This window comes from Amphiura filiformis, chromosome 5 (genome assembly GCF_039555335.1).
Source record: "Amphiura filiformis chromosome 5, Afil_fr2py, whole genome shotgun sequence".
NCBI classification, from domain to species: domain Eukaryota; kingdom Metazoa; phylum Echinodermata; class Ophiuroidea; order Amphilepidida; family Amphiuridae; genus Amphiura; species Amphiura filiformis.
Window position 1 is genome coordinate 47,587,650 of NC_092632.1, and position 24,581 is coordinate 47,612,230.

Consider the following 24,581-nt stretch of genomic DNA (forward strand, 5'->3'; position numbering starts at 1 on the left):
TCGCATCCAATGATAATATCGGGAGAGTGGGATTTTAAAGTTGCTTGGAAAGCCAACCTCCCTTTTTCTCCTTTGAGACCATCACAATTTATTACCATGGTTTTCAGAGTTGGTGATTTCTTATTCTTTGATTTATAGGGTGAGTTCGCTTTAGATTGGTTTTGTTTTTTGGGTGTAGATGTTTCATGTGGAACAAAGTCTTCTATTTCCGAAACATCAGATCCAAGTTGAAGTTCGTCATCAAGCAGACTGTATGAATTTTGTGTATCAAGATAACTATCAAAGAAGCTGGAGCCTACATTTGGTAGTCCGCATTTGATACACAACCAGGTAGATTTGAATGCTGGGTAAACAGGTTGAACATATGATCAGACATGATAGCGCATTCTTTGTGGTACCAAATGTCGCAGGTATCACATTGTATAGCTTGATGGTCATTTTCGACCTCCTGGCAACAGATACCACAAGGGTATTCCATAACTGGTGTGGGACCTGGGTTGGTTTCAACCCCACTTAGGAGCAGTATCATGATTATGATTTGACGCGTACTATTCATAGTTGGCTTGATTATTCCTTTTGGAAGGAATGCATGCGTTTTTATTGCTGGTGAGAGTAGCTAACATTTCTTGTTGATAACCTTTACTGAGAGGATGTAGTCGAGAGCCTGGTGACATAACTTCCACATTATGAATGTCTTTTACGTCCCTATTGACACTAGGCATACACGTAAGCCAGATGTAATTCAATGTTAGTATACAAAGGCAAAATCGGACAAAGACATCCATGGCTGCTGCGATAATATAGGCTAAACAAGGAGATATTGAATTTGATGGATCACCAGTGTGCTTAGGATGTGCATAAAAACTAATCAATAAATCCAATATGGCGCCACTTGAGCCAAAGGCGGAAAATTTAAGTCAATCTTCAGCTAGTGTGACTCATCAAATATCAGCTGCAAAAATCCAGTAATCCACGGGAGAAATAATGGAAAGCTTGACTGACCTGAGTAAGTCCCTAGACTATGTCTTGGTTGAACAAACCACCGGGTGTGACTCCCAAGTCCTATGGCTATATGTGTACACTATAAATCCATACATGTACATGTAGGCACTGGTGTTGGGCTGCCAAATTTGGAAGGTATAGTATCAGTACATGAGTAGCCAAAATTTCCCATACAAAGTAGGTCCAAAAATCCTGCTTCTGCTCAGTGGCGTAACTTTGGTTCCGGGTGCCCGGGGGCGAAAGTAGATCGGGTGCCCCTGACCAAGGGTATGCATGGTGCAAAGCAGTAGAGTAGCCAGTGGGGACAGAGTGCCCCCCCACCCGGACAAAAAAATGAAAGAGAAAAGTGCTCTTCCGACAAAAAATAAAGAAAAAATCGGGAAGGCAAAGGAAAAGAAAAGGGGCAAGAACCCGTTTTCCACCAAAATTCATCCCAATCATCGGCCAAAATTGTGCAAAATACAAAAAAAATTGTGAGCTACTCGCGCTCACAATGTCCCTATTAGGCCCTTTTCACCCAGATCACGGGCCAAAATAGCGTAAAATACAAAACATTTTTCTTTCAGATCTGTGTCCAAATAAATCCTTTTTGGGAAGGTCAAAGACTTTATATGTACAATCTCTCTCTAAAAAAAAACTGGTATAATTATGTATAATTACCGGGTCAAAATTATGCAAGCGCGAAATTGCTTTCGTTTTTGCCCTCGAAAATATTTTTCATCTTGAAGTGACGTAGCTAAAAGTTGTGACGCCGGGAGGCAAGAGAACATAATACCCCTCTTCCTAAAACAATTGCGAGCGGCCGCGCGAAATGTCAGGCTTAAATACCACTAATTTGGTATAATTAAGTTTAGTCTCGGTCTTTCAAATGACAACTTATGGTGCACTGCGCGCGAAGCGCGCCAAAATTTTGTGTTGAGGAGGGCACCCAAATGAAGATTAATTCTCTCTATGGTGGGGAAAGGTGTCCACTTCATTCCTATAATAAAGTATTATCGTGTCGAAATGGTATCCAGGCCTGGCCAGGGTGCCCCTTAGCCCGGGTGCCCGGGGGCGCGGCCCCCCAGAGCCCATAGGAGTTACGCCACTGCTTCTGCTGCATCAAACTGCTGAGATGGATAATCCACTAGTCTGGCACATATATTGTTGATCATCAGATGAAACAGATCACAGAAACAAGGAAAAAAAAGATGATATTTTGAGAGCTCATCTAAAACACAACTGCCATCATTGAGCATCGGCAGGAATTGTTGGGCTTTTACTAGTACGCTGACATTGTGCATGTTAAAGAAAATAGACAAAGTATAGGAATTAGTAATTTTTTTGTGCTGGGGGATGTCACAAGACAATTCTCAAAATAAAATATATTGATATTAATCAGCGATGTTATAAGGCCCGCCGATTACGAGCTGATCAAACTATAGAATTATATTATGGCTTTAATTACATAATTCATCACCTAATTCTTACACTGAAATATAATTGTTCCAATGCAGGTCAGTTTGGTGAAGTAAGTTTTGGCTACTTGAATCGGGGAAGCAGCAATGAAACCAAAGTTGCCATCAAAAAAATGAAAGGTAAGGCATCTTATTTTAAAACTTAAAAAATATTCACACTATGTATCCTTCAATTCTTACCAACCTCTCTTTTCAAGTAAGCAGTGGCATAGCCAGTACTTTTTCAGAGGGTGGGCAAAGGGGGGCAAGACAACTTTTAAGAGGGGGGAAACTTGCATCAGGGCCTAGATTTTGTCATGGTTTACAAGAATTAAAATTTATCATAGTCACTGCCTTATTGTGTGATACAAGTTGACGCGTCTCAGATTCTCGCAACCAAATCTTACGAGATTCATTACGAGAATCGATTCTGTGATTCTCATCTAAATCTAGGCCCTGACGAAAGTGGGCAAAAATGGGTTAAAAAATACAAAAAAGGCCTACAAATCTTAAATATCAGGGCGGTCAGCATCCCACAAGGGGAAAGACTTCTCACAGGGGGCAGCTTCCCTCCCACCCCCCACCCCCCACCCCGTCTTGGCTACGTCACTGCAAGTAAGATAATGAAGGGATCAGCTTCAGTACACCGTACAAATTTTAAATTGAGAGATATAATAGTACAAGGAGGTCCCATCAAAGCATTTTAGATGTGTAGAATATAACAAGGGCTTAGAGCTTGAACTAGCTGTGTCCACAATTACATGTTACTCATTTCGGCAACAAATGGACGGTTAATTCTGCCCTCTACAATATAATGTAAGTGACTTTGGGGGTATGTACATGGTCACATGCATCTAACTAATCATGCTAACTGTTTACGTGACCATGCATATACCCATAAGTCACTTATATTTATTATGGAGGAGTCTTGGAGGGCAGAATTAACCATCCATTTGTTGCCGAAATGAGTAACATGTAATTGTGGACATAGCTAGTTCTGAAAGGTAATTAATATAGAAAATGCAGAAATTGATGTCAGTTATTGCAGATGGGCCTTCTTGCACTAACCTCTGGATGTGTGCATTCATATGATATTTGCTGAACCATGAAATGGTATCAGCCTATATTTCTATCAGTGTGTTCACTCACTGTTCAGCACATAGTAGTGTTCTTCATTTAATTTGCTTTGGTTTTATTTGGTATACTTTTGTATTATACATAATCATTTCACACTCATGCAATTTTTGCATAAAAAAAAGCATCATAAATTAATTATAAATTGATTGATTGATTAGGAAATAATTATAAATTAATTATTGATTAAATTAAATGTGCATTCATTGACTCGATCATTGTTTTGTATTTGTTACAGATATCACTGATAGCAGGTTGTATGAGACTTTCATTAAAGAGGGAATCATTACAACAGCCTTTGACCATCGCAATGTCTTAGCCATCATTGGTAAGTTGCTACGGGAGATAATAGTCAATTCTTATCACTAGGCTGAGCCAAAACCCAGAAAATGCTGGTTTTAACCCAGGTTGCTCCAGGCCAGCCCATATTAGCCCAGGTTGACCCAGAAAGGATTGATTTTCAACCCAGGTTGGCCCAGGCTCCTAGATCACTCTTGAAAATGAGCCCAGTCTGACCCATGGAAGCCCAGGTTAACCCAGTAAAACCCAGGTTGACCCAGAGAATATAAGTTTTGGTAGACACAAGCTACTCAACATGTCTGGGCCCAGCTACTCTCTTTGTTGTGCAAGTCATAAAAAGTTGATCCATGAGATATCATTGATTGGTATAGGCTATGTGATCATGCATGGTAACTTAAGGTGAATTTCTCAAATTGTTAATATTTTCATGTGTGTTTGTTTTAAGTTTGTCTGTCCTCTCTATGGTAATGTTTGGATATTTATACCTGACATGATTAATACAGGTGTGTTTACAACTCCCAGTGAGTTGAGGCCTATAATAGAGTATAAGGTAGGCCTATTATGTGCAAGTTTGATATAAAATTGGATCGATTGAGCCCATATATTTATTGTTCGAGCTATAAGTTTAAAAATATTGGACGAGACATAGTTGAGTCCAATATGTTAAAACTCATAGCGATACCAATAAATATTAGCGTAAAAAGTATCAATTTTATCATTATTATGTTTTGGATCCAATATTTTCACACACTTGGATCCATCAAAACATAATAATGTCCCTACTTGGATACTGGTTTGGGAGATTCCTTGCTCATTAGAATAAATGTGAATACCGATGTGAATAGGCCTAGAATTATGGAATGAGTAAACTTGGAATAAATCACTGGAATCCAACATTTGGGTTTTTTTTATAAAACATTTATTGATATAGTTATATACAGCACTTAAGGTAGCAATTGTTTGTCTTATCACAATATTTATCTGTTCAAGAGCCCAATTTTTAACTTCCTGGGTCTATTACTAGAAAACATAACATTGATGTACCGATAGTTTGTGTATTGCTGAAATGCAAATAGTGCCTCACCTAAATTATTTGGAAGACATCCAACATTTGAATGGATTTTGCCATTTCCAGTGAATGTTTTGCTGGCAGTCTTGGGAATCTGTTACTGTAGGTCATCAGGAGCACTTAGAAACTTTCTTAGCAAGAGTTGTATAATATTGAATATTAGATGTTTTTGATATGATATACTTTTAAAGCTTGAACATTTGCACGAACATTAGACCAATTTGGCATTTGTATACATTAATATTTTCAAAAATAGTGTCCATCTTTTTGCCAATTAAGATAGCCTTACTATTTTGGAGCGTTTTTTGCCATGTCCATAATATGAAAATTTGTTAGGTCATCACGCAAAGTTGCTACCAAGGAGTTAACATGTAAAGTAATAATAATATGCATAATTATAAAATATTCATCTTCAAAGCAATTGTCATCAATATCATTATCAGTATAAGACCCAGTCCACACTAGTATATATTTTCGTCATTGTGTCGTAATTACTCGATTATCATGACACATGTATGATGAATGTATTTTTTGGGTATTTTTAGAATTTTAGAAATTTTTTTTAAATTTTCAAAATTATGCGAAAGGTTTCTCCTTCCTATAATTGGCCATAAAAAATTACCATTTTGATGAGATGAGGCTAAATAAAGTAATTGAAACTTTATTAATATATTCATGCATTTACTAAGTTTAAAAGCTATAAATATAGGTCCGATTTCACCCTACATTGTAATTCCCTAGGGTGTTTGGCTAGTTGGGCTTGGGTGGGTTTGTTTACATGTAGTAAGGTTTGGGGTGGGTTAGAATTTGTGCAAGGGTAGGAAAAACAGTTAAAAACTTTTTTTTTTTAATAAAAAAAAAAAGATTTTTTTTTTTTTTTTTTGAATAGTAAATAGTAAAGGCGGCGGCCAAAAAGGAGGCGGGCGGGGACGAGAAACTTGTATTTTATTTTACTTGGCCTTACATTAAATATTATACGTCTAATACTCGGGAGTCTGCATAGTGCATACTGCTTTAAGAATCATGATTCATTTCTTATTGCCTTGTAAATGTTACTTCTAGCTCCTTTGATTCAATCAATGTATTACAATGACCATGGCAGAAAGGGATGACTATTTAATACTTGAAAGTATGATCTAATCAATACAAATCATCATTCTGAGTACCTCTGCACACACCAGTACATTGTTATCTTAAGTGTTTTACATGAGTAAGAGCAGTTTTGTATTGATTATTTGCTTGAACTACTTGAATTCAAAGTTGGTTAGCTTTGTATATTAATAATTATTGTTTTTAAGTGCCTTTTAATATTGGAGGTAAATTGCCTCTTGAAAAATTCCAGATACATGGATTGGAATTTGCTGATTGTAACTTATATATAATGTCTTTCTATTGAATAAAAGACCTTGCTTATTTTAGGATTATTTATTATTAGTGTACTTAAATAATTAGTAATAATATTATAAACATTACTTATTAGGCCAAAACATAAAGGTTTGTCTCTGGTGTCATCATGGTCATAGGAGATTGGAAATGCAATGTGGTATACATTTTCAATAATTCAATTACATTTGATGTGATGATTATGCTGGATGATTTCTTTTTTAAAAAAATTGATAAAAACAAAATGTTTTTCAGCATGATTTTATGAATGTACAGGAAACCAGAGACAGATTAACCTATTTTTGTTGGCCTTATTATTATATTATATTATATTATCATTAATTATCAATACTAGTACATGCAGAGGGGAAACAGGGCAAACTATTGGTTTGAAATATACGAGTGGATATTCATCTTCAAACATTTGCAAAGATGCAAATTTTATAATTGTGCACAGTATTAATTTGCATGTTAACCCTCAGTAGCAACTTTTCAAAGACAAATTTTCTTATTAGGCCAAGTAAAAATAAAAACATGCTTAGCATCCAGGTGTTTTTGAAAAAGGGAAGGAGGATATTTTTTTACAAAACTGCTCTAAATACTCATACTTTAATGCCTTATTTTGAGTATTCGGCATTGTGAATGATATCTAAAAATGAAGAGGAGGCACTTTTTATTTTGGTGATCACAAAACTCTTCACAAAAATGTGTCTTATACATTTTCAAGGCTGTATACAAAATTTCAACTTCTCAAACATTTTGGAGAAGAAGTTATAAATAAAAATTTACAAAATAAAAAGAAATTTGAAAAATCTCAAAAAAAGGAGGAGGGCGGGGACGCTAAACTTGTTATTTTTTTTCACTCAGCCTTATGGACATGGCAAAAAACACTCAAAATAGTACGCATATCTTTCACTCTTTTTTATATTGTATGTATAAAATTTAAAATTGGTATCTGCAAAATGTTTGTGCAGATGTTCAAGCTTAGGTATGGCAATTCAAAAGACATCTAATATTCAATATTTATACAAGTCTCTTGAAAAGACAGTTTCTGAGTGCTCCTGATGACTTCCAGCAAAACATTAAATGGTAGTTGCAAAATCAGGCTCAAATGTTGGATGTCTTTCAAATAATTTAGGTGAGGCACCATTTGATAAAATTGTTACATCAGCGATGTACGCAAACTATATCGTACATCGATGAGCTAGCAATTTTAAATGTTGCCTTAAAAAGGTTATTCTCGATGGACAGATACCTATTTGCTGTACATAACTATATCAATAAATGTTTTACATTTATAGAAAAACACAGGTTTCCAGTGAATTATTCCAAGTTGACTCATCCCATAATTTTATAATATAATGTGCAAGCAGGGAGCAGTAAATACACCCGTATTAATTGTGGAAGTATAAATATCCAAACATTACTATAGAGAGGACAGACAAACATAAAACAAACACATATCCATGCAACTAAAACAATTTGAGAAATTCACCTTAAGTTACCATGCATGATCACATAGCCTATACCAATCAATAATATCTCATGGATCAACTTTTTATGACTTGCACAACAAAGAGAGTAGCTGGGCCCAGACATGTTGAGTAGCTTGTGTCTACCAAAACTTATGTTCTCTGGGTCAACCTGGGTTTTACTGGGTTAACCTGGGCTGCCATGGGTCAGACTGGGCTCATTTTCAAGAGTGATCTACTGTCTGTTCAATTAGCTTAGATTCTTGAATTTTTAAGATATTTGAAAAAATAAATAATTGTGGCCAAAGTCATCAAAGAAAAGTGTTAGCACAGCCTTAGACCTAACGTGGTTTATACTTTTCAAATTCCAAAGTTCAATTTAAAACCCCATTTCTTTTCAATTTTGCCTCATTTTAGGCAGTTACTTGGGTCCACCATAAGGGTTCGCGACCTTTTACAAATCGAGGGACGGTCCATTCTCAACTTAGGGCATATACCCTATCCAATTTGGCAAAACAATCTGTCCACCAATCTGTCTGCATCGTTCGGTTATTGGATAGGTTCTATAGGTGATGATGGTCCACGGTTTTTGTTACACGAAACCCGGACACGAAACTATAATTATGGCGCGATTACGTTTTATGCATAGGCCTAACATTATTCTGGGCATTATGTTTTCCTAAACAATTTTGTTCAATACCATCATTCCTTCCCAAGAATATCAGCTTTCGCTTGACATTTTCAGATACAGTAACCTGATTGTTTTAAATAATATTTTCTAATGCAAAAATTCTTTTGTTTCCAAATGTCCTTCTCATACAAAAAAAACCCGGAATAACAAATGAAAATAAATGTGTAATTTTATAGTAGGCCTATAGGCCTATACCTTCTCAGACCAATTCAGTAAAATAAATAAATAAATAAATAAATAAATAAATAAATAAATAAATAAATAAATAAATAAATAAATAAATAAATAAATAAATAAATAAATAAATAAATAAATAAATAAATAAATAAATAAATAAATAAATAAATAAATAAATAAATAAAGAAATAAATAAATAAATAAATAAATAAATAAATAAATAAATAAATAAATAAATAAATAAATAAATAAATAAATAAATAAATAAATAAATAAATAAATAAATAAATAAATAAATAAGGAATGTATTTATATATAAGCTGAGCTTAGTTCATAAATGTTTCAACAGTAGGGTTTCAACACAAATTATGCATACTGGCAAATATATAGCTATTTTGATGGACAATACTTCCTGATAATGGATGGTCGAATAAATACTATCTCAGCGCATTATGACATTCGTCCCCATTGCTCTAAATGGATTGATTCCAAAAAGTTTATGGTACCCGACGTTCTACGGCTTTTTATAAATATATCATGGGAAAAGCCCAAAATTGAAAAGAAATGAGGTTCTAAACTGAACTTTAGAATTTGAAAAGTATAAATCATGTTAGGTCTAAGGCTGTGCTAACACTTTTCTTTGATGACTTTGACCACAATTTTCTATTTTTTCAAATATCTTAAAAATTCAAGAATCTAAGCTAATTGAACAGACAGTAGGAGCCTGGGCCAACCTGGGTTGAAAATCAATCCTTTCTGGGTCAACCTGGGCTAATATGGGCTGGCCTGGAGCAACCTGGGTTAAAACCAGCATTTTCTGGCTTTGGCTCAGCCTAGTGTATGCGTGTTTCTTTTGTTGTCTTACCATTAAGGGATCTGGAATGAGCATTTTGAGCGTTTCGACAGTATTTTTTATGGAACATGAGAGCACCTCAGACGTATCGAATTGCATTCTGAATACGAAGCATATCTTTCTGATATCAAATAATTTTCATTTTTGAAAATCACGATATAATACAAATTTTATGACAAATTATAAAAATTTGATATTTTTCAAATTTTTGATATATAACAGTCCTCAAGTAAATTGTATGAATCTAATGATATATTCTTAAAGTGTATGTAGCTGGGAGGAAAACCTGACGATCAATTGAAAATTTTGACCTTTCATATTGAAGATATGAATTTTTTCCGAAAAAAGACCTAATTTTTTTGGTGTTTTGGGAAAAAAATCCATATCTTCAATACGAAAAGGTCAAAATTTTCAATTGATCGTCGGCTTTTCATCCCACCTATATATACGTTAAATATAAATCATCAGATTTATAAAGTTTACTTGAGTACTGTTAAATATCAAAAATATCAATTTTAATGATTTGCCATAAAATGTGTATTACATTATTAATTGCAAAAATCAAAATTATTTGATATCAGAATGACATTCTTCAGTATTCAGAATGCAATTCGACATGTCTGATGTGCTCTAATGTCCCACAATAAATACTGTCCAAACGTTCATACCCCTTCCCTTAATGCAAATCATTTTCTGTGTGCATAAACCTACTCTTTCTCGATAGATAATAATTTCACAGCCATAATAACTTTATTATTTCCATCAACATCATGTTTCAATGAGCTGAATACTCCCACAAAGAATTTGACTAAAAGCAGATGCAAGTTGCATCAGTACTTATGATATCATGGGCTCGAATTGATTTGTTCAAGGGCCGCAAGTGGGCCAAACACATTTCAAACATACATTCGTGAGGGCCATATAAACCCTAGTTGCCTGTTGAGAACTCCTCACTTATATGCTAAACAAACCATTTATATGAGTCCATAAAATGAAATTGTGTTTACTTGTGATCTGGTATACTGTGGGAGGGGGGGCTTTTAATTTTCTTTGACTAGGTATTTTCCACACAGATTCTTGAAGGTAGGATCTCAGGAACCAAAAAAAAAGGTTTTCTGCCCTGAAACTTGGTCAAATTTATTGCAAATATAGCCTCAGGAAAAAGCTTAAATTCAGGTTTCAGTGTAAAGGTGGTTGTCAGAGCAGTCCACCAATGACAGTACCCTCACCCGCCAGAATTAGCATTAGTCATTGACTGGATATAATTTGTGTTGATTATATTTCCAGGCATGAGTATTACAGAAGATGACAGTGGATGTATAATGCCTCTGGTTGTGATGCCCTTCATGGAAAATGGAGACTTGAAAACATATTTATACAATGCAAGAGTTTCTGTATCTGAGAAAATTGAGGTAAGCTTGCTCGAAAAGATTGAAAATAAAATACATTCCGGAATGAAATCTGCTAAAACATGATGATGCCCTATTTGTTTCAACTCATGTGATCATATTATGCATGTACTGAACGTTTGACACAACCCCTATACCGTAGAATTCCGTCTAGAAGCATATATGCCTCTAAACGAGGTGTTTTTTTAACGAAAGATATGAAAGGCCAATACCCTTCTCAAAAACATTGCAATAGATTGGTCTTACAAATATACATGTTTGTACAGCCGCCTTTATCAGTAATATAGTTGTTCAAACTCCAAATAACATTTTTGTTGAGAGTGTCTGCCTCTTGTCTCTTGTGTCAAAAAAACCTCGTTTAGAGGCATATATATGCTTGTAGACGGAATTTTACGGTATTGTACAGAGTTCTGGTACTTGCATGCTTCAATCACAATACATGTCCGGAGTATTATCTACGTGCGCAACACAGGTGGCCCTACATGTAGCTTTTAAGAAATCCCATTCTGCATGCAAAAGGTCAACCAGTGGAACTGGGTCGCGTACACATACAGTGTGTCTCTTATCCGTAGCCATATATGTGACCAGCTCCAACAAAACCCGGAACAAGTTGCCAGACATGTTTTTGAGTTATAGGCCTTTAAAGATGACATTCCCATAAAAAAAATCAAATTTTGGAATTCATTATTTCATGTTATTTGACTGTGGGACTAAGTGAACTTTCAAATCCTTAAAAGTACTTATTAATAAAAAGAGGTTTATTTAATCAATCATTAACAGTTGAACTATAATAATCCCTATTCAATCCTGTGTAAGGCAGGAAACTAATTGGCCCATTACTCTGAATATCAATTTGGCAAAAATAGCAAGGTATCATTTACAAAACTATCCATATCTTGCAAAGTATTGATCCTATTTGTTTAATTTTGGTATCATTTAAAAGCTTACTGTCTAGTGCTTACATTTTTATTCAAATCATGAAATGTCAAAAATGTGACTTAAATATTAAAAGTAAGTCACTATTTTGTTGAGAGAACTGTTTAAAATATTCATTCTAACAAAAATGTGACTTGTTCCTGGTTTCGTCAGAGTGGGTCACATATATTAAGACAATAAAATACTCCTCCTCTTATCCTTAGTCATATTAAGACAAGTCTTGGTTTATTTTCTTTTTTTTTTTACAGATGGGTTTGGATCAGCTAATAGGTTTTATGTTGGACATAGCAGAGGGTATGGAGTACCTTGCCAGCAAGAAGTTTGTCCACAGAGATTTGGCTGCAAGGAATTGCATGTAAGTATCATAAATGGAATTGTGTGGGCGTGTGTGTGTGTTTGCATCTGTAAACACCATCAAATAAGGACAAACACCTGGATACATTCTAATGACTGTGGATACCTGCTAACTACAGAAATCCTCAGTTTCTTTCCCCTACCTACCAACGTACTATTGCAAACAAAATGTAAAAACAATGTAGAAAATCCTTGTTTCAGGGGTGTGAGAGTTTATCTGGATTCAGACTTTTATGTTTTCATTTCAGCTATTTTTCTGCACTTGCTCTGTACAAATGTATATAGGAGCTTCCAAAAGTATAGGAGCTCTGTACAAAAGGTCAAAGGTCCTTGCTTGGAAAATCCTATGTCCTCGTTAGCCAGTCTTTATAAGTATAGGTGTTGGTGTGGGTGGCTGGGTTGGTGGCAACCCCGGGTGGTAACTGGTAAATCATGTACACACACCAATTACAATAGTCCATAATAAACTTGGGTAAAAGTGTATTTTATGCCCATGAACAGCTTTAACTTTGGCCCATGACCTACAGGCCCTTAACTTTTGAGGCACATGCACCCTTATGTATGTAGTAATGTTAAATGCTGTCAATATGGCATATTTGGACCCAAGGCAATTTTGGCTAAGAAACAGTTTAACTGTGATATTTACATTTGAAGCCCTTAACTTTTAACTCATAATAATAATAAATATATTACTAAGACTTTTTTACAAATTCTAGGCCCTGAAACCTGTTTTTAGCTATGATCTACCTTATTTGTCTCGAGTCCCATGACCTTTACCCTCTATGACTGGTATTTTTCCTTCTTCTTCAGGTTGGACAGTCAATTCACTGTGAAGATTGCTGATTTTGGCCTTACAAGGAGTGTATGTGATGCTGAGTATTATCAGATCTGCAAGAATGGAAAATCCTGCAAGATACCTGTGAAATGGGTGGCTATTGAGAGCTTACGAGATGGAAAATTTACCATCGCCAGTGATGTGGTAAGTTGATGTGAAGCCCATTTGATTGTTAAGGTTTGGCAACCCTGGATAACCAGAGAAAGCCTCTTATGAAGGTTATTTATGTTGTGTCCATTGTAACATTTAGGTTGGGGATAACACCTGCGAGTGAAATGTACAGATATGTCTTGTTTTCAGGACTAACAACTTTAATGTCTCCTCCAAAGGACAGAATTCTCTCATGGGTTATATACCCAACTTTAAATGCACCAAGGGGTTGAAACAGAATTTTATCTACCTATCAAACTTAATTTCCTTAGGTCAATGCCCCAGCAAGTTTTGCACAGCCGGAAAACAAACTTGGAACTACATCCATAAGAATTCTATAACCACTGAGCTACGCTATCCCTTTTTGGTGGAAATAATCTAAGAGAGAAAGAAAAAAATTATCATAGTAAGGCGGCTAAAAAAAGAAACCCTGTTCTACGGGCGGACGGACCTTTCAAGTAGGGTCGATCGGTCGACATTTTTTTTTTTTTTTTTTTTTTGAAAATGACCCAACAAAATCACCAAAATCTGCAAATAATTTGCAATTTGAGAAAATACAAAAAAAAAAATTTTGTTCCTGAAATTTCCGAAATTTGGGTCGGCATTCATTTGCACAGGAAAATTTTTTCCCATCAAATTCTGGGTCGGTTGGGCCCATAGAACAGGGTTTTCTATTTTGTAGCCTAATATCAAAATAAGGATGCCACCTGACTTATTTTGATGTGCTGCTACAGATATTCTCTTGTTGTTTGATTTGTTTTAGTGGGCTTATGGAGTGACCATGTGGGAAATCATTACTCGTTCTCAAATCCCATATCCAGGAGTGAGTAACTGCAGTGTATATGAGTACTTGTTGAAAGGAACAGACTCCATCAACCTCCAGAATGTCCTGATCAATTGTAAGTATCACTTAGTGGACATGGGGTCCTTTCAACTTGGAAAGGAGTGATTTATAATTATATCTGCTTATTTGAAAAGTTTTGTTTGAACTCCAAGTTGGAAACTTGTGGTTGCCTGCTCCACAGCCAAATGATGGTGATTTATGATCCTCTTAAACTAATTACCATTACCATGTATGTGGGGATGGGGAAGAGGCAACAGTGAATAAGTCATCACCTATACTGCTTAAGGGGTACTACACCCCTCGATAAATTTGTGTCTATTTTTGCATTTTCTCAAAACTAATAACACACTGGTAACAAAAGTTATGTATATTATTGGGGCAAGGAATCCAATTACTACACTGGAATTTCAGTGACCCAAGACAAGCGGTTTGTTATTTATGATCAGAAATAAGGTACCGCTAGGATGTACCTCGTTTCCTATCATATATACTGAACCGCTTGTCTTGAGTCACTGAAATTTCAGTGTAGTAATTGGATTCCTTGCCCCAATAATATACATAACTTTTGTTACCAGTGTATTATTATTTTTTGAGAAAAATGCAAAAATAGTCACAATTTTACCACATGGGTGTAGTACCCCCTTAAAGTCATAATGTACGATCTTTTTTCAGAATTTACCTTTATTTTTTTCAAAACCGATTTTTTGGCATATTTGTAATACTTACACATGTTCTAACTTAAATCTATGAGCAAACTGTCAAATTCGCCCCTATTTGTAGTAAAGCGGGACGATTTTCTGTTGGTCCGACATAAAGTCATAATTTTAGATTATGACTTTATGTCGGCCACGATCATAAACCGTAGTCTCAGTACAAAACTAGCTTGATTACGCTCCCTCCACATGTGGAGGAGCGTAATCAAACTGGCGCCAGAGGAGACTAACTCTGAGGCCTTTTCGCTGTCCTAATCCAAATAGTGCGAGATGTTTGAGTGATAGAGGTGAAGTTTATGATGTTGTTTCTTTGCAAATTCCCAATGTTTTTCAAGCGTCCAAATGTATTGGGAACTTTCACAATGATTGCATATTATCATTTTAGAAGAAAAAAAGAAAAATCTAAAAATTTAAAAAGATCGTACATTAAGGCTTTAACTCAGGAGCTTTGCTTTCAGTGCCCACCAAGCACTCTGCCACAAGGACTTCCATACAATTTACCCCCATGTATTACAAGACAACTTGCGCACTAGCTATAATGAAAGACAAAGATAAAGAGAATTTATCGCGTCTAACGTCATCTGTCAATCAAACTCGAGCACGGTTTGTTTACAAGTGTCGTGATGATGACTTGCTGAGCGTGGATTTATAACCGGGCACCTTATTGTTAATTTTGCACCTTTCGACATGCAAACCATCTCAAAAGTTAGGTCTTTATAGTAGGAAACTTTCTTAACCGAAGGCACCATGTCCACAATGCCTAGAAAAGCTGCTTTTTGTCTTGTTTTAGTACGTAATTTGTTCGCCATTTGTTGCTATTCCTTTTCTCCGATCAGCACCAGATAGATCGGTCTTCCTTTATACGCGCTGATTAACCTGTGTAAACCAATCAAGGATCGTAATTGACAGTGACATCAGACGCGATAAAAATTTTTATCTCTGTCTTTAATTATATTATAATGTGTTTCCTCATTTGAATTGCAGGTACAGCATCATGCACAGTTGCTGGGAATCAGAAGCACAGATGAGACCAGGTTTCAGTCAGTTGAAGGAGAGTCTGCTTGATCTTCTGTTGGAATGGAAGAAGATCGGTCTTGATGACAGCATTGAATTCATGGATGGAGTTTGTGCAGTTTAGGCCAAATCTGAATGCCAGACTTGAGAGAGTTACTCAGTTTTAGCCCCACAAAACTTGTGTTACCCTCAGTCTGGCCTGATCAAAATTTTTGTTTTTTAGAAGTATGTTTTTATTCCTTGGGACTGTATTTGCTTTAATTTGGTTCAATTCTCATGACGGAATTGGTTCCCCAAGGGTTAGTAAATGAAAGGTGCATATGTGGAATGGTTTATTTTAGGTTTCATTAGTTTTACTGGAAAATGGATAATGAAAAAAGTCCAGATTAAAAAACCCAAAAAAACCTATGACCCAGCCCTCAAATTAATCAAAGGCAATTGCCTTCGATGCCCTATTATAGGAAATGTAGGGCACCATGGCAACACTATAATAGTGTTGCCATGGTGCCCTACATTTCTGTCTGTTTTCAAGCCATTGAAAAGCATGTAATTTGCCTTAGTTGGGGCCCTTTTCAAGTTTTTTCAAATTGCCTTTGATTGGCTGCCCTTTCAAATTCTTATTTTGAGGGCTGTTCTCACCATCTGATTTTTACTTTCTGAGGGCAACACAACAGTAATTTTTGTCTTTTATAGATGCCTAAAGTTACACTTAATCGTTTGTGAAAGTATAACTTTCAAAGCAAAGAACAATGACTTGCCATTGTTTCACTTGTAAATGCTATTCAAATATTCAGAACACCACAAAGCCTACTTATTGCAAGGCCAATTTTTTTTGTAATTAGCGATCACCTGTCGTGACATGATTGTTAAGCGCCCGTCATACTTTCCTGACGCTTGCCGCTGCGGCAAGCGTCAGGGCGTTTCAACCAATGACAAGCCTTTATTGTGTCTGTTTGTCTGCAATGCGTGTGCGCCACGCCGCTCAGCGGCAAGCGGCAGGGTAGTATGAAACCAGCATAACTGATAGCTATGATTTTTAAAGTCAGTTTGTTTATGGGCAATAGAACAATATTGATATTAATTTCAAAGACCTGTGTATGTCTGACTGAGATTGCCCAAGACTAAAGGCTGATATATTCTGATGCTTTTTGTGGACATTCTGTCGTTCCAACAGACATCACATTTATGGTTTTCCTTAGCAATTTTTATGCTGTGACCTTCTGTTCTTTCTGCTCAGTTGATCAGCTTTGTACAGGGCTTTGTCCACAGTATCAATGTCTTCTGCAGCAGAAAACGCAGCGGCAAAGACAAGACGCTGTGAAAAATTTTAGCAACTATATAAGGTACTGCAGAAAATAGGCGTTGTGCCTGTCGCAACAACAAAATGGCCAGTATATAATTTATACTGTCCTGAATAAACTATGTGACCTATATTGTATATGGTAAAATAAGTTCTTGCATATAAATGTGTAGTCAGACCTACTTACTTTGGTGCTGCTGGACAGCATTATTATGTTTAGGGTTAATAAAATACAGGAAAGATTTCCCAAATATCACACATGAGCTCCTTTGCCTTAAAATACATTTCATGTTGAGCTCCCTACTTTAAAATCCAACAAGAATTAAGGGCCTGTGGTTTTCTATGGGAGGGCACTTTTAGTGTGTGCCAGCACTGAATTCCAGTATAAATGTCAAAAGAGTCCATATGTGCCACTAGGCAAATCTTTATGGTATGATATCAAGAGGAGCTAAAGATCAGGTTAAGTGTTATAAAGTATGGGGGAGTTGATTCAGGAAAGAACTCTTTTGAGCAGAACTCAGGAATTTATTTTAGATTCTGCTTATGCAGTTGGCAAATAGTAGCGATGTGTTATGGCAGTGGCACTGACACTCAATTACCATGCACAAGACTATGTACAAGTCATGTAAATAGGCTTTTATAAATTGCTATTGTGTAGACTAAGTCAAGTTCTTTTGAATATATGCTTATGATATCCTGAATACAACATAAGTCTATATCAGTTGACTAATTATAAGGTCAATTACTTATATGCCCCAAGCAGTATTTGTAAACAGTATTTGTAAGCAGTATTTGTAAACAGTATGGGTAAACAGTACTTAATTATAAAGAGTAAACAGTTTTATTAAATTTTCATGTCTTTCTTATAACATGAGAATTAGGTTTATTTATGTTACATGTTTAAAGTATCATAGTTTTTTTGTACAGTATTTATAAACAGTATCTGTAAGCAGTATAGCAGCATGGGTAAACAGTACTTGTAAACAGTATTAGAAAACAGTATTTGTAAACAGTATTGGTAAACAGTACTTGTAAACAGTATTTGTAAGCAGTATTTTTGTAAACAATATATGTAAACAATATATGTAAACAGTATGGGTAAACAGTACTTGTAAACAATATTTGTCAACAGATAAGTCTTTCTTATAAAGCTTCTTAAAGGGCTTTGGTAGCAACATTTGCACAGTATATTTTGTGGGCCATTAGAGCCCATTAGACAAATCAAATTGCATTCTGAATATGAAGATTGATATTTTTGGTATTTAACAGTCCTCAAAGAAAATTTAATAAATCTAATGATATGTACTTACAGTGTATGTAGCTGGGATAAAAAGCAGACAATCAATTGAAAATTTTGACCTTTCATATTGAAGATATGGATTTGTTTTCCCCGAAAAAACCAAAAAAAATTATGGTCTTTTGAGGAAATAAATATATATCTTCAATATGAAAGGTCAAAATTTTCAATTGAACATCAGCTTTTCATCCTAGCTACTATTTCCTGTTACTATATCAAAATTTTTAATAATTTGTCATAAATTTTGTATTATATCACAAATTTAAAAAAAAAAAATCAAAATTATTAATTTGATATTAGAAGGACATTCCTCATATTCAGAATGCAATTTGATATGTCTGATATACTCTCAGCTCCCACAAAAAATACTGTGTAAACGTTAATATCTGATTCCTTAAACATTTCATGTGATATGCTGTAAGTATTTTAGTGTTTAACTTTCAATTATAGGTTAATAAATGCATACTACTTGTTGGGAGTGAAATTGTGCAAAATATTGCACACATACTGATATGTTGATGTGTCTAATGCACAAACCCTGAATGGGCAAATGCATTAGACGCCAGTGTCTTAGCTAGCCCCGAAGTCTGGTAAATGTTTTAAAGGTCAAATTGGAACGGGATAATTTATTCAAATGATGGGCAAACCTGAATTTCTATCTAAGACCATGTTAGACGCATCAATATCTCAGAACAAGTATGTTATTTTGTACAATTTCTAGAGCAGAAGTGATGTGTATTTATTTATACACAAGAAAAAAAAAGATTTTTGCTATTTTTATAACAATTAAAATGCCACTACAAAATGTTGAAAATACATCAGCAAATAATGCATCAACCAGAAAAAAATGCATCTGAAAGCACTTTACGTATACCATTTTCTACCTTGATCTGGCAGTGACGTCAATGTTTATTAATAATTGTGTATAATTGCACAGCCACACACTACATGGTGCTTTTGGGTGCATTCATTTTCTTGCGAGTTGATGCCTTTATATTTGCTAGCATTTCCAACATTGAGATGTTGATACATCTGATACACCCCCTCCCCCTGCAGGGCTTGTGTATTTTGCATTAGACTGCCCCGTTGTCCACTTGCCCATTGTGCATACTCTGGATATTGTATTTAAGCTTAAGTTTGGTCTGAACCTTGGAATTATGGAAAATTTCAGGCCTCATAACTGCTAAATTGTTGGTCTAAAGTATATAAAAGTATACATATTTAGAATGGCAAAGACTTGATAAGTTCATCTGTGAGGTCAAATTTGGGCCAAATTGCTCATTTTTAGCTCAAAATCCCCAAAAACGGGTTCTTGTCCCACATTTTTTTCGTGCAACATAAAAAAAAAATTCTTGGGCCTAAAATTTTTTTATTGATTTTTAAAAACTAGATAAAAATATCTAGGAGCTGTTTTTTCATTTTTTTAAATTTCGACCATGGTACACAAGTATGCGGCCTTTGTGTTGTGTAATTGCATGAAAGCGTCAGTAAGTGCATGAGCGTGTCTTGTATTTGCTTGCTGTTAAATTGGATTGACAAACAAGTATGATTGACAGTGTGAGTGTTAGGGACTTGTCCGTTCAAAATTGAAAGTCCATAGTCGATTTTAACCTGGAATTTCGCAATTAATAAACTGGCAGATTCTAAAATCAGAATTGTTCAGTATTGAAGTGCCAATACAATTCAATAATATAAGCCTACATACACTTTACTTTTACTGTCACTAATATAATTATATAAACTTTACATAACAATTTTATACTAGTATTTTGATGTAATAAATATCAGTATAATTTCAAGTTAAACTGAATGCTTTCATCATGATTAACATTAATAACATGCTTTTATTTATCAAAAATCGACTATGGCATAGTCTAATTTTGCATCAGCATCTCAGTATGTGTGCACTTAGCTGTCACTTCCAACAAGTAATACAGTTATTAATCAGTGGTGGGATGGGGGCCCTTGGGGAGCAAGGGCATTCCCTCAAGTATTTTCTTTCCCCTCCCAGTTTGTCCCACCCCCCACTTTCAAGCCAAAATTACACAAATTTACCCTTTTTGTGGCCATTTTGAACAAGATTAGTTGATTTTGCCCCCAAAAATTCACTTTGCCCCCCCCCTCAAATTTTTTTTTTCCTGGTACCGCCACTGGTTACAAATGGAGTTTCGTAATGTCAGTATATAGTTATCCAGTTTCTACTATACTTTGTAGTGCAATGCACTCGAAATATAAAATGCAGTGTGTGCACTCTGTAATATAAAATGCTTTATAAGACTAATTCTCATTAGATTCAATGCTATCAATTTCTAATACACTTTATAATATAGTGTAATGTGATATTCCAGAAATTAAAGGCACTCCCCAGACATGGGATTCCCAAAAATTTTCACCATTTTTTGCTCTAGGAATTCCAACAAAAATGGTCATTATTTTCACAACCCTAAAGAAGGCATAGGAATTCCCAAGAAAAAGACACCTTTTTATTTTAGGCTTGGGAATAAGCCCAATCGCCATTCTAACTTCCGGTTTTTGAGAGCAGATTGCTTATTTTGTCTATATCCAACCACATTTGACCAATAATTCTTTTTTATTTGAATAATATTTTTAACTTTGTTAGGCCAAAAAAAAAAAGTTTGTCTCAAAGCTCACGAGAAATTGAAAAACAAATGCGAAATGCGATTTTTTTAATTTTTTTTTATTCCCGACTTTTTTTCATGGTATTTTGAGAAAAAAGTCTGATTTTCGCCGATTTTTTTCTGGAAAAAACTATAAAAAATTTTTTTGTCAAATCGTGGGATTTTACAATTGCGCGCGCAAGCTTTGAGACGAACTTTTTTTTTTTGGCCTTATATGTCATTAATTATCGTAATTGTCATTGTTGTATTTATTGTTATTATTGTGGGATTGGCTTTTACGACGGGAATTCATAACAATTAGCTTTTTAGGTTTTTTAGCGGGTTCGCCGTTGGACAAGTTTAGAACTGTCAAGCTTTTCGTCAGGATAGTAGCTCTGACTTCTTCAGGACAAAGTACCAAAGAATGAGACATGTAGACCGCCCCTTGTCTACTGATGACTCTGAAAAGAGTCGTTCACTGAAGACTGCCCTTGTCAACAGAGAACAAGCAGATCTCGCCCTTTCTGCTAATATAAAGGTTTTGGTGGCTCTGACAGTTCTAAACTTGTCCGAAGGCGAACCTGCTAAAAACCCACTAATTATTGTTATTATGTTGAATAAATGGTCCTCCTGATTGCGGGGACAGTACAATGTCCATAATTTGTCTTGTATTATCTCATTCCTGCAGCCTAAAGACAATGGAATATGTCTGCATAAAAACCAGTTTCTGTCTGTCAAAAATATTATATGAAAAATTTTGTCCTTAAAGGGCTGGGGTATGAACGTTTGGACAGTATTTATTGTGGGACATTAGAGCATATCAGACATATCGAATTGCATTCTGAATACGAAGAATGTCCTTCTGATATCAATTCATTTTGATTTTTGAAATTAGCAATGTAATACACATTTTATGGCAAATCATTAAAATTGATATTTTTGATATTTAACAGTACTCAAGTAAACTTTATAAATCTGATGATTTATACTTAAAGTGTATGTAGGTGGGATGAAAAGCCGAAGATCAATTGAAAATTTTGACCTTTCGTATTGAAGATATGGATTTTTTTCCCCAAAACACCAAAAAAATAGGTCTTTTTGGGAAAAAATCCATATCTTCAATATAAAAGGTCAAAATTTTCAATTGATTGTCGGCTTTTCCTCCCAGCTACATACACTTTAAGAATATATCATTAGATTTATAAAATTTATTTCGAGGACTGTTATATATCAAAGATTTGAAAAATATCAAATTTTAATAATTTGTCATAAAATTTGTATTATATCGTGAATTTCAAAAATGAAAATTATTTAATATCAGAAAGACATGCTTCGTATTCAGAATGCAATTCGATACGTCTGAGGTGCTCTCATGTCCCACAAAAAATACTGTCGAAACACCATAAATGCTCATTCTAGATCCCTTAAGCAGGATACAGATGTGCATGTCCTATCTAGACAAATTTGGACAAATGAAAACCATATAATCCACATCCCCGTAAAGCTATAAATAAATTATCACACCCCCCTTTTTTTGTTACAGCAACTGAAGAAGCAATTTTTAAAGAATCGCATGAATTACAAAGTACATCATAGCATCCGATGGCTGGGAGTCCATGCAGTGGAGCGAAAGTGATTGGCGGGCTCCAAGGCAGCAGCCTTTGCGGGGGTTGGGACACAGAAGCTCCTGGGGGATTTGTCTCCTTTTGCTATTAAAGCCTTAATGTACGATTTCCGTCAAATTTTAATTGTATTATTCTTCATTCAAAATGTCGAAATAATATTAGGCCGAAACAAAAAGTGTTTGATTGGCGTAACCTGACCAACCTAAAATTAGGCCGGACCCTAAAGTTTTTTCTTTGTTTTTTGGCAAAAAATAAATAAATAATTTTTCAAAAAACAAAAGAAGAAAAAAAGTTCCAAGGCCTTTCTTTATCAAACCCAATTTACAGCTTTAAAAGTAAAAAAAAAAATCCCGACCTACCTACCAACTACCCAATTTTTAAAAATGTTATGCCAGTCAAACAATTTGTTAGGCCTGAAATAACAAAGAAATCCCGCTGGTTATTTTGGCCATTTAGCATACAGTTCTGTGGGGGAACAAAGTCATAATTTCATGAATATATGACTTATGTCAAACTTTGCTCTGTTGACCTACAAGACAACAAATTTGGCTGATTCCATCAGTTGCAAGTTAGGACATGTGTAAACATTTTTTAGGCCTGAAATAACAAAGAAATCCCGCTGGTTATTTTGGCCATTTAGCATACAGTTCTATGGGAGAACATAAAGTCATAATTTCATGAATTTATGACTTATGTCAAACTTTGCTCTGTTCCTACAAGACAACAAATTTGGCTGATTGCAAGTTGGGACATGTGTAAAGATTACAAATAAGATTGTACATTGGGCAAAAAAAAAAAAAGTGTTTGTTTGCCCAGACACGACCGACCAAAAAATTAAAAAAACATCATACACTTTTTTTTTTTTTTTTTTTTTTTACAATGATATAAAAATAAAGAAAATGATGGTTTTTCCCCATAAAAATGCCAAATGACACTTGAAAGTTAATATTCCTGGCAATCACAGCATTCATTTTTCCCATTTAGCCCTCCCCAACCATGCCAACAATATTTTACCATCAATCAACATCAATATAGAGAACCAAGCACGACAAGTACATGTACAGGTATGGTATGGGATTTTGTACTCCAGCCGGATTTTGTTACCAAAGAGGTTAAACTTTATATGGTAAGGTTGAAATACATTCATAGATCAAAGCAGCCAATCAGAAAAGCGGTTAGAAGAGTATCACGGAGTACATTGGTTGTATATAATGTGCAATCCATTAGTACAACGCAGTGCTTTCAGACGCTTTTTGGGCGGGTTGATGCATTTTTATTTGGTCCTATTTTCCAACATTTTTAGTGATAGTTTTGTTATAAAAACATCAAAAATCATATGTTTTTTTCTTCTTGTGTAGGAAATACTATTCAAATAGGTTAATGAATGCGTTTTTAATACTTGTTGCTCGAGAAATTAGACTAAATAATGCAGTATTTTTGTCTAATTTCTCTCCCAACAAGTAATACATGTTCATTAACCTATAATTCAAGTTTGACACAAGTACAAAATGCATAATGTAAGGCTGAATGTCGTATATTTTCTCTTACACCACTTGCTGCAACATACATAGGCCTACACATCTAAAAAAGAAAAGAAAACGGAAATCGACCTACCGACCCACTCCTCTCTACCCCTGGGCAAACAAACACTTTTTTTTTTTGCCTAATATAGAAAACCTACCTATATATCCCTTGATTGCATCCTTGATGCCACATAATTGGATGTATCATTCATGTTCATATTAAACTTTTGAAAGAAATTTGTCACATTCAGTGACATACGAGTCGTATAGCTGTGATTTTATCTGGGGCAAGACTGTGTGGGGCGGGAGGCTGGGAATCCGAGCCAAAAAAAAAGTGGTGCGATGCAGAGTATAATAGGCCCTATCAAACTAGAATTACGCGGTTCGTAATTAAGGTGGCCCCCACACAAAGGTGTGTAAATAACAAAAGTTTGAAAATACAAATA

At 35.0% G+C, this 24,581-nt stretch overlaps 1 protein-coding gene across 1 annotated transcript in view; it reads left to right on the forward strand.

The window, feature by feature from the left end:
• The window catches only part of LOC140151682 (tyrosine-protein kinase Mer-like), a 43,816-nt gene extending 23,448 nt beyond the window's left edge, over positions 1-20,368 (forward strand). Inside the window, exons 14-20 of the mRNA XM_072174018.1 lie at positions 2,499-2,579; positions 3,811-3,900; positions 10,805-10,929; positions 12,111-12,217; positions 13,027-13,195; positions 13,965-14,100; positions 15,743-20,368. Of these exons, the coding sequence (XP_072030119.1) occupies positions 2,499-2,579; positions 3,811-3,900; positions 10,805-10,929; positions 12,111-12,217; positions 13,027-13,195; positions 13,965-14,100; positions 15,743-15,786 (752 nt within the window). The 3' untranslated portion in view covers positions 15,787-20,368. The remainder of the gene's footprint in view (positions 1-2,498; positions 2,580-3,810; positions 3,901-10,804; positions 10,930-12,110; positions 12,218-13,026; positions 13,196-13,964; positions 14,101-15,742) is intronic.
• Positions 20,369-24,581: the final 4,213 nt, after the last annotated feature.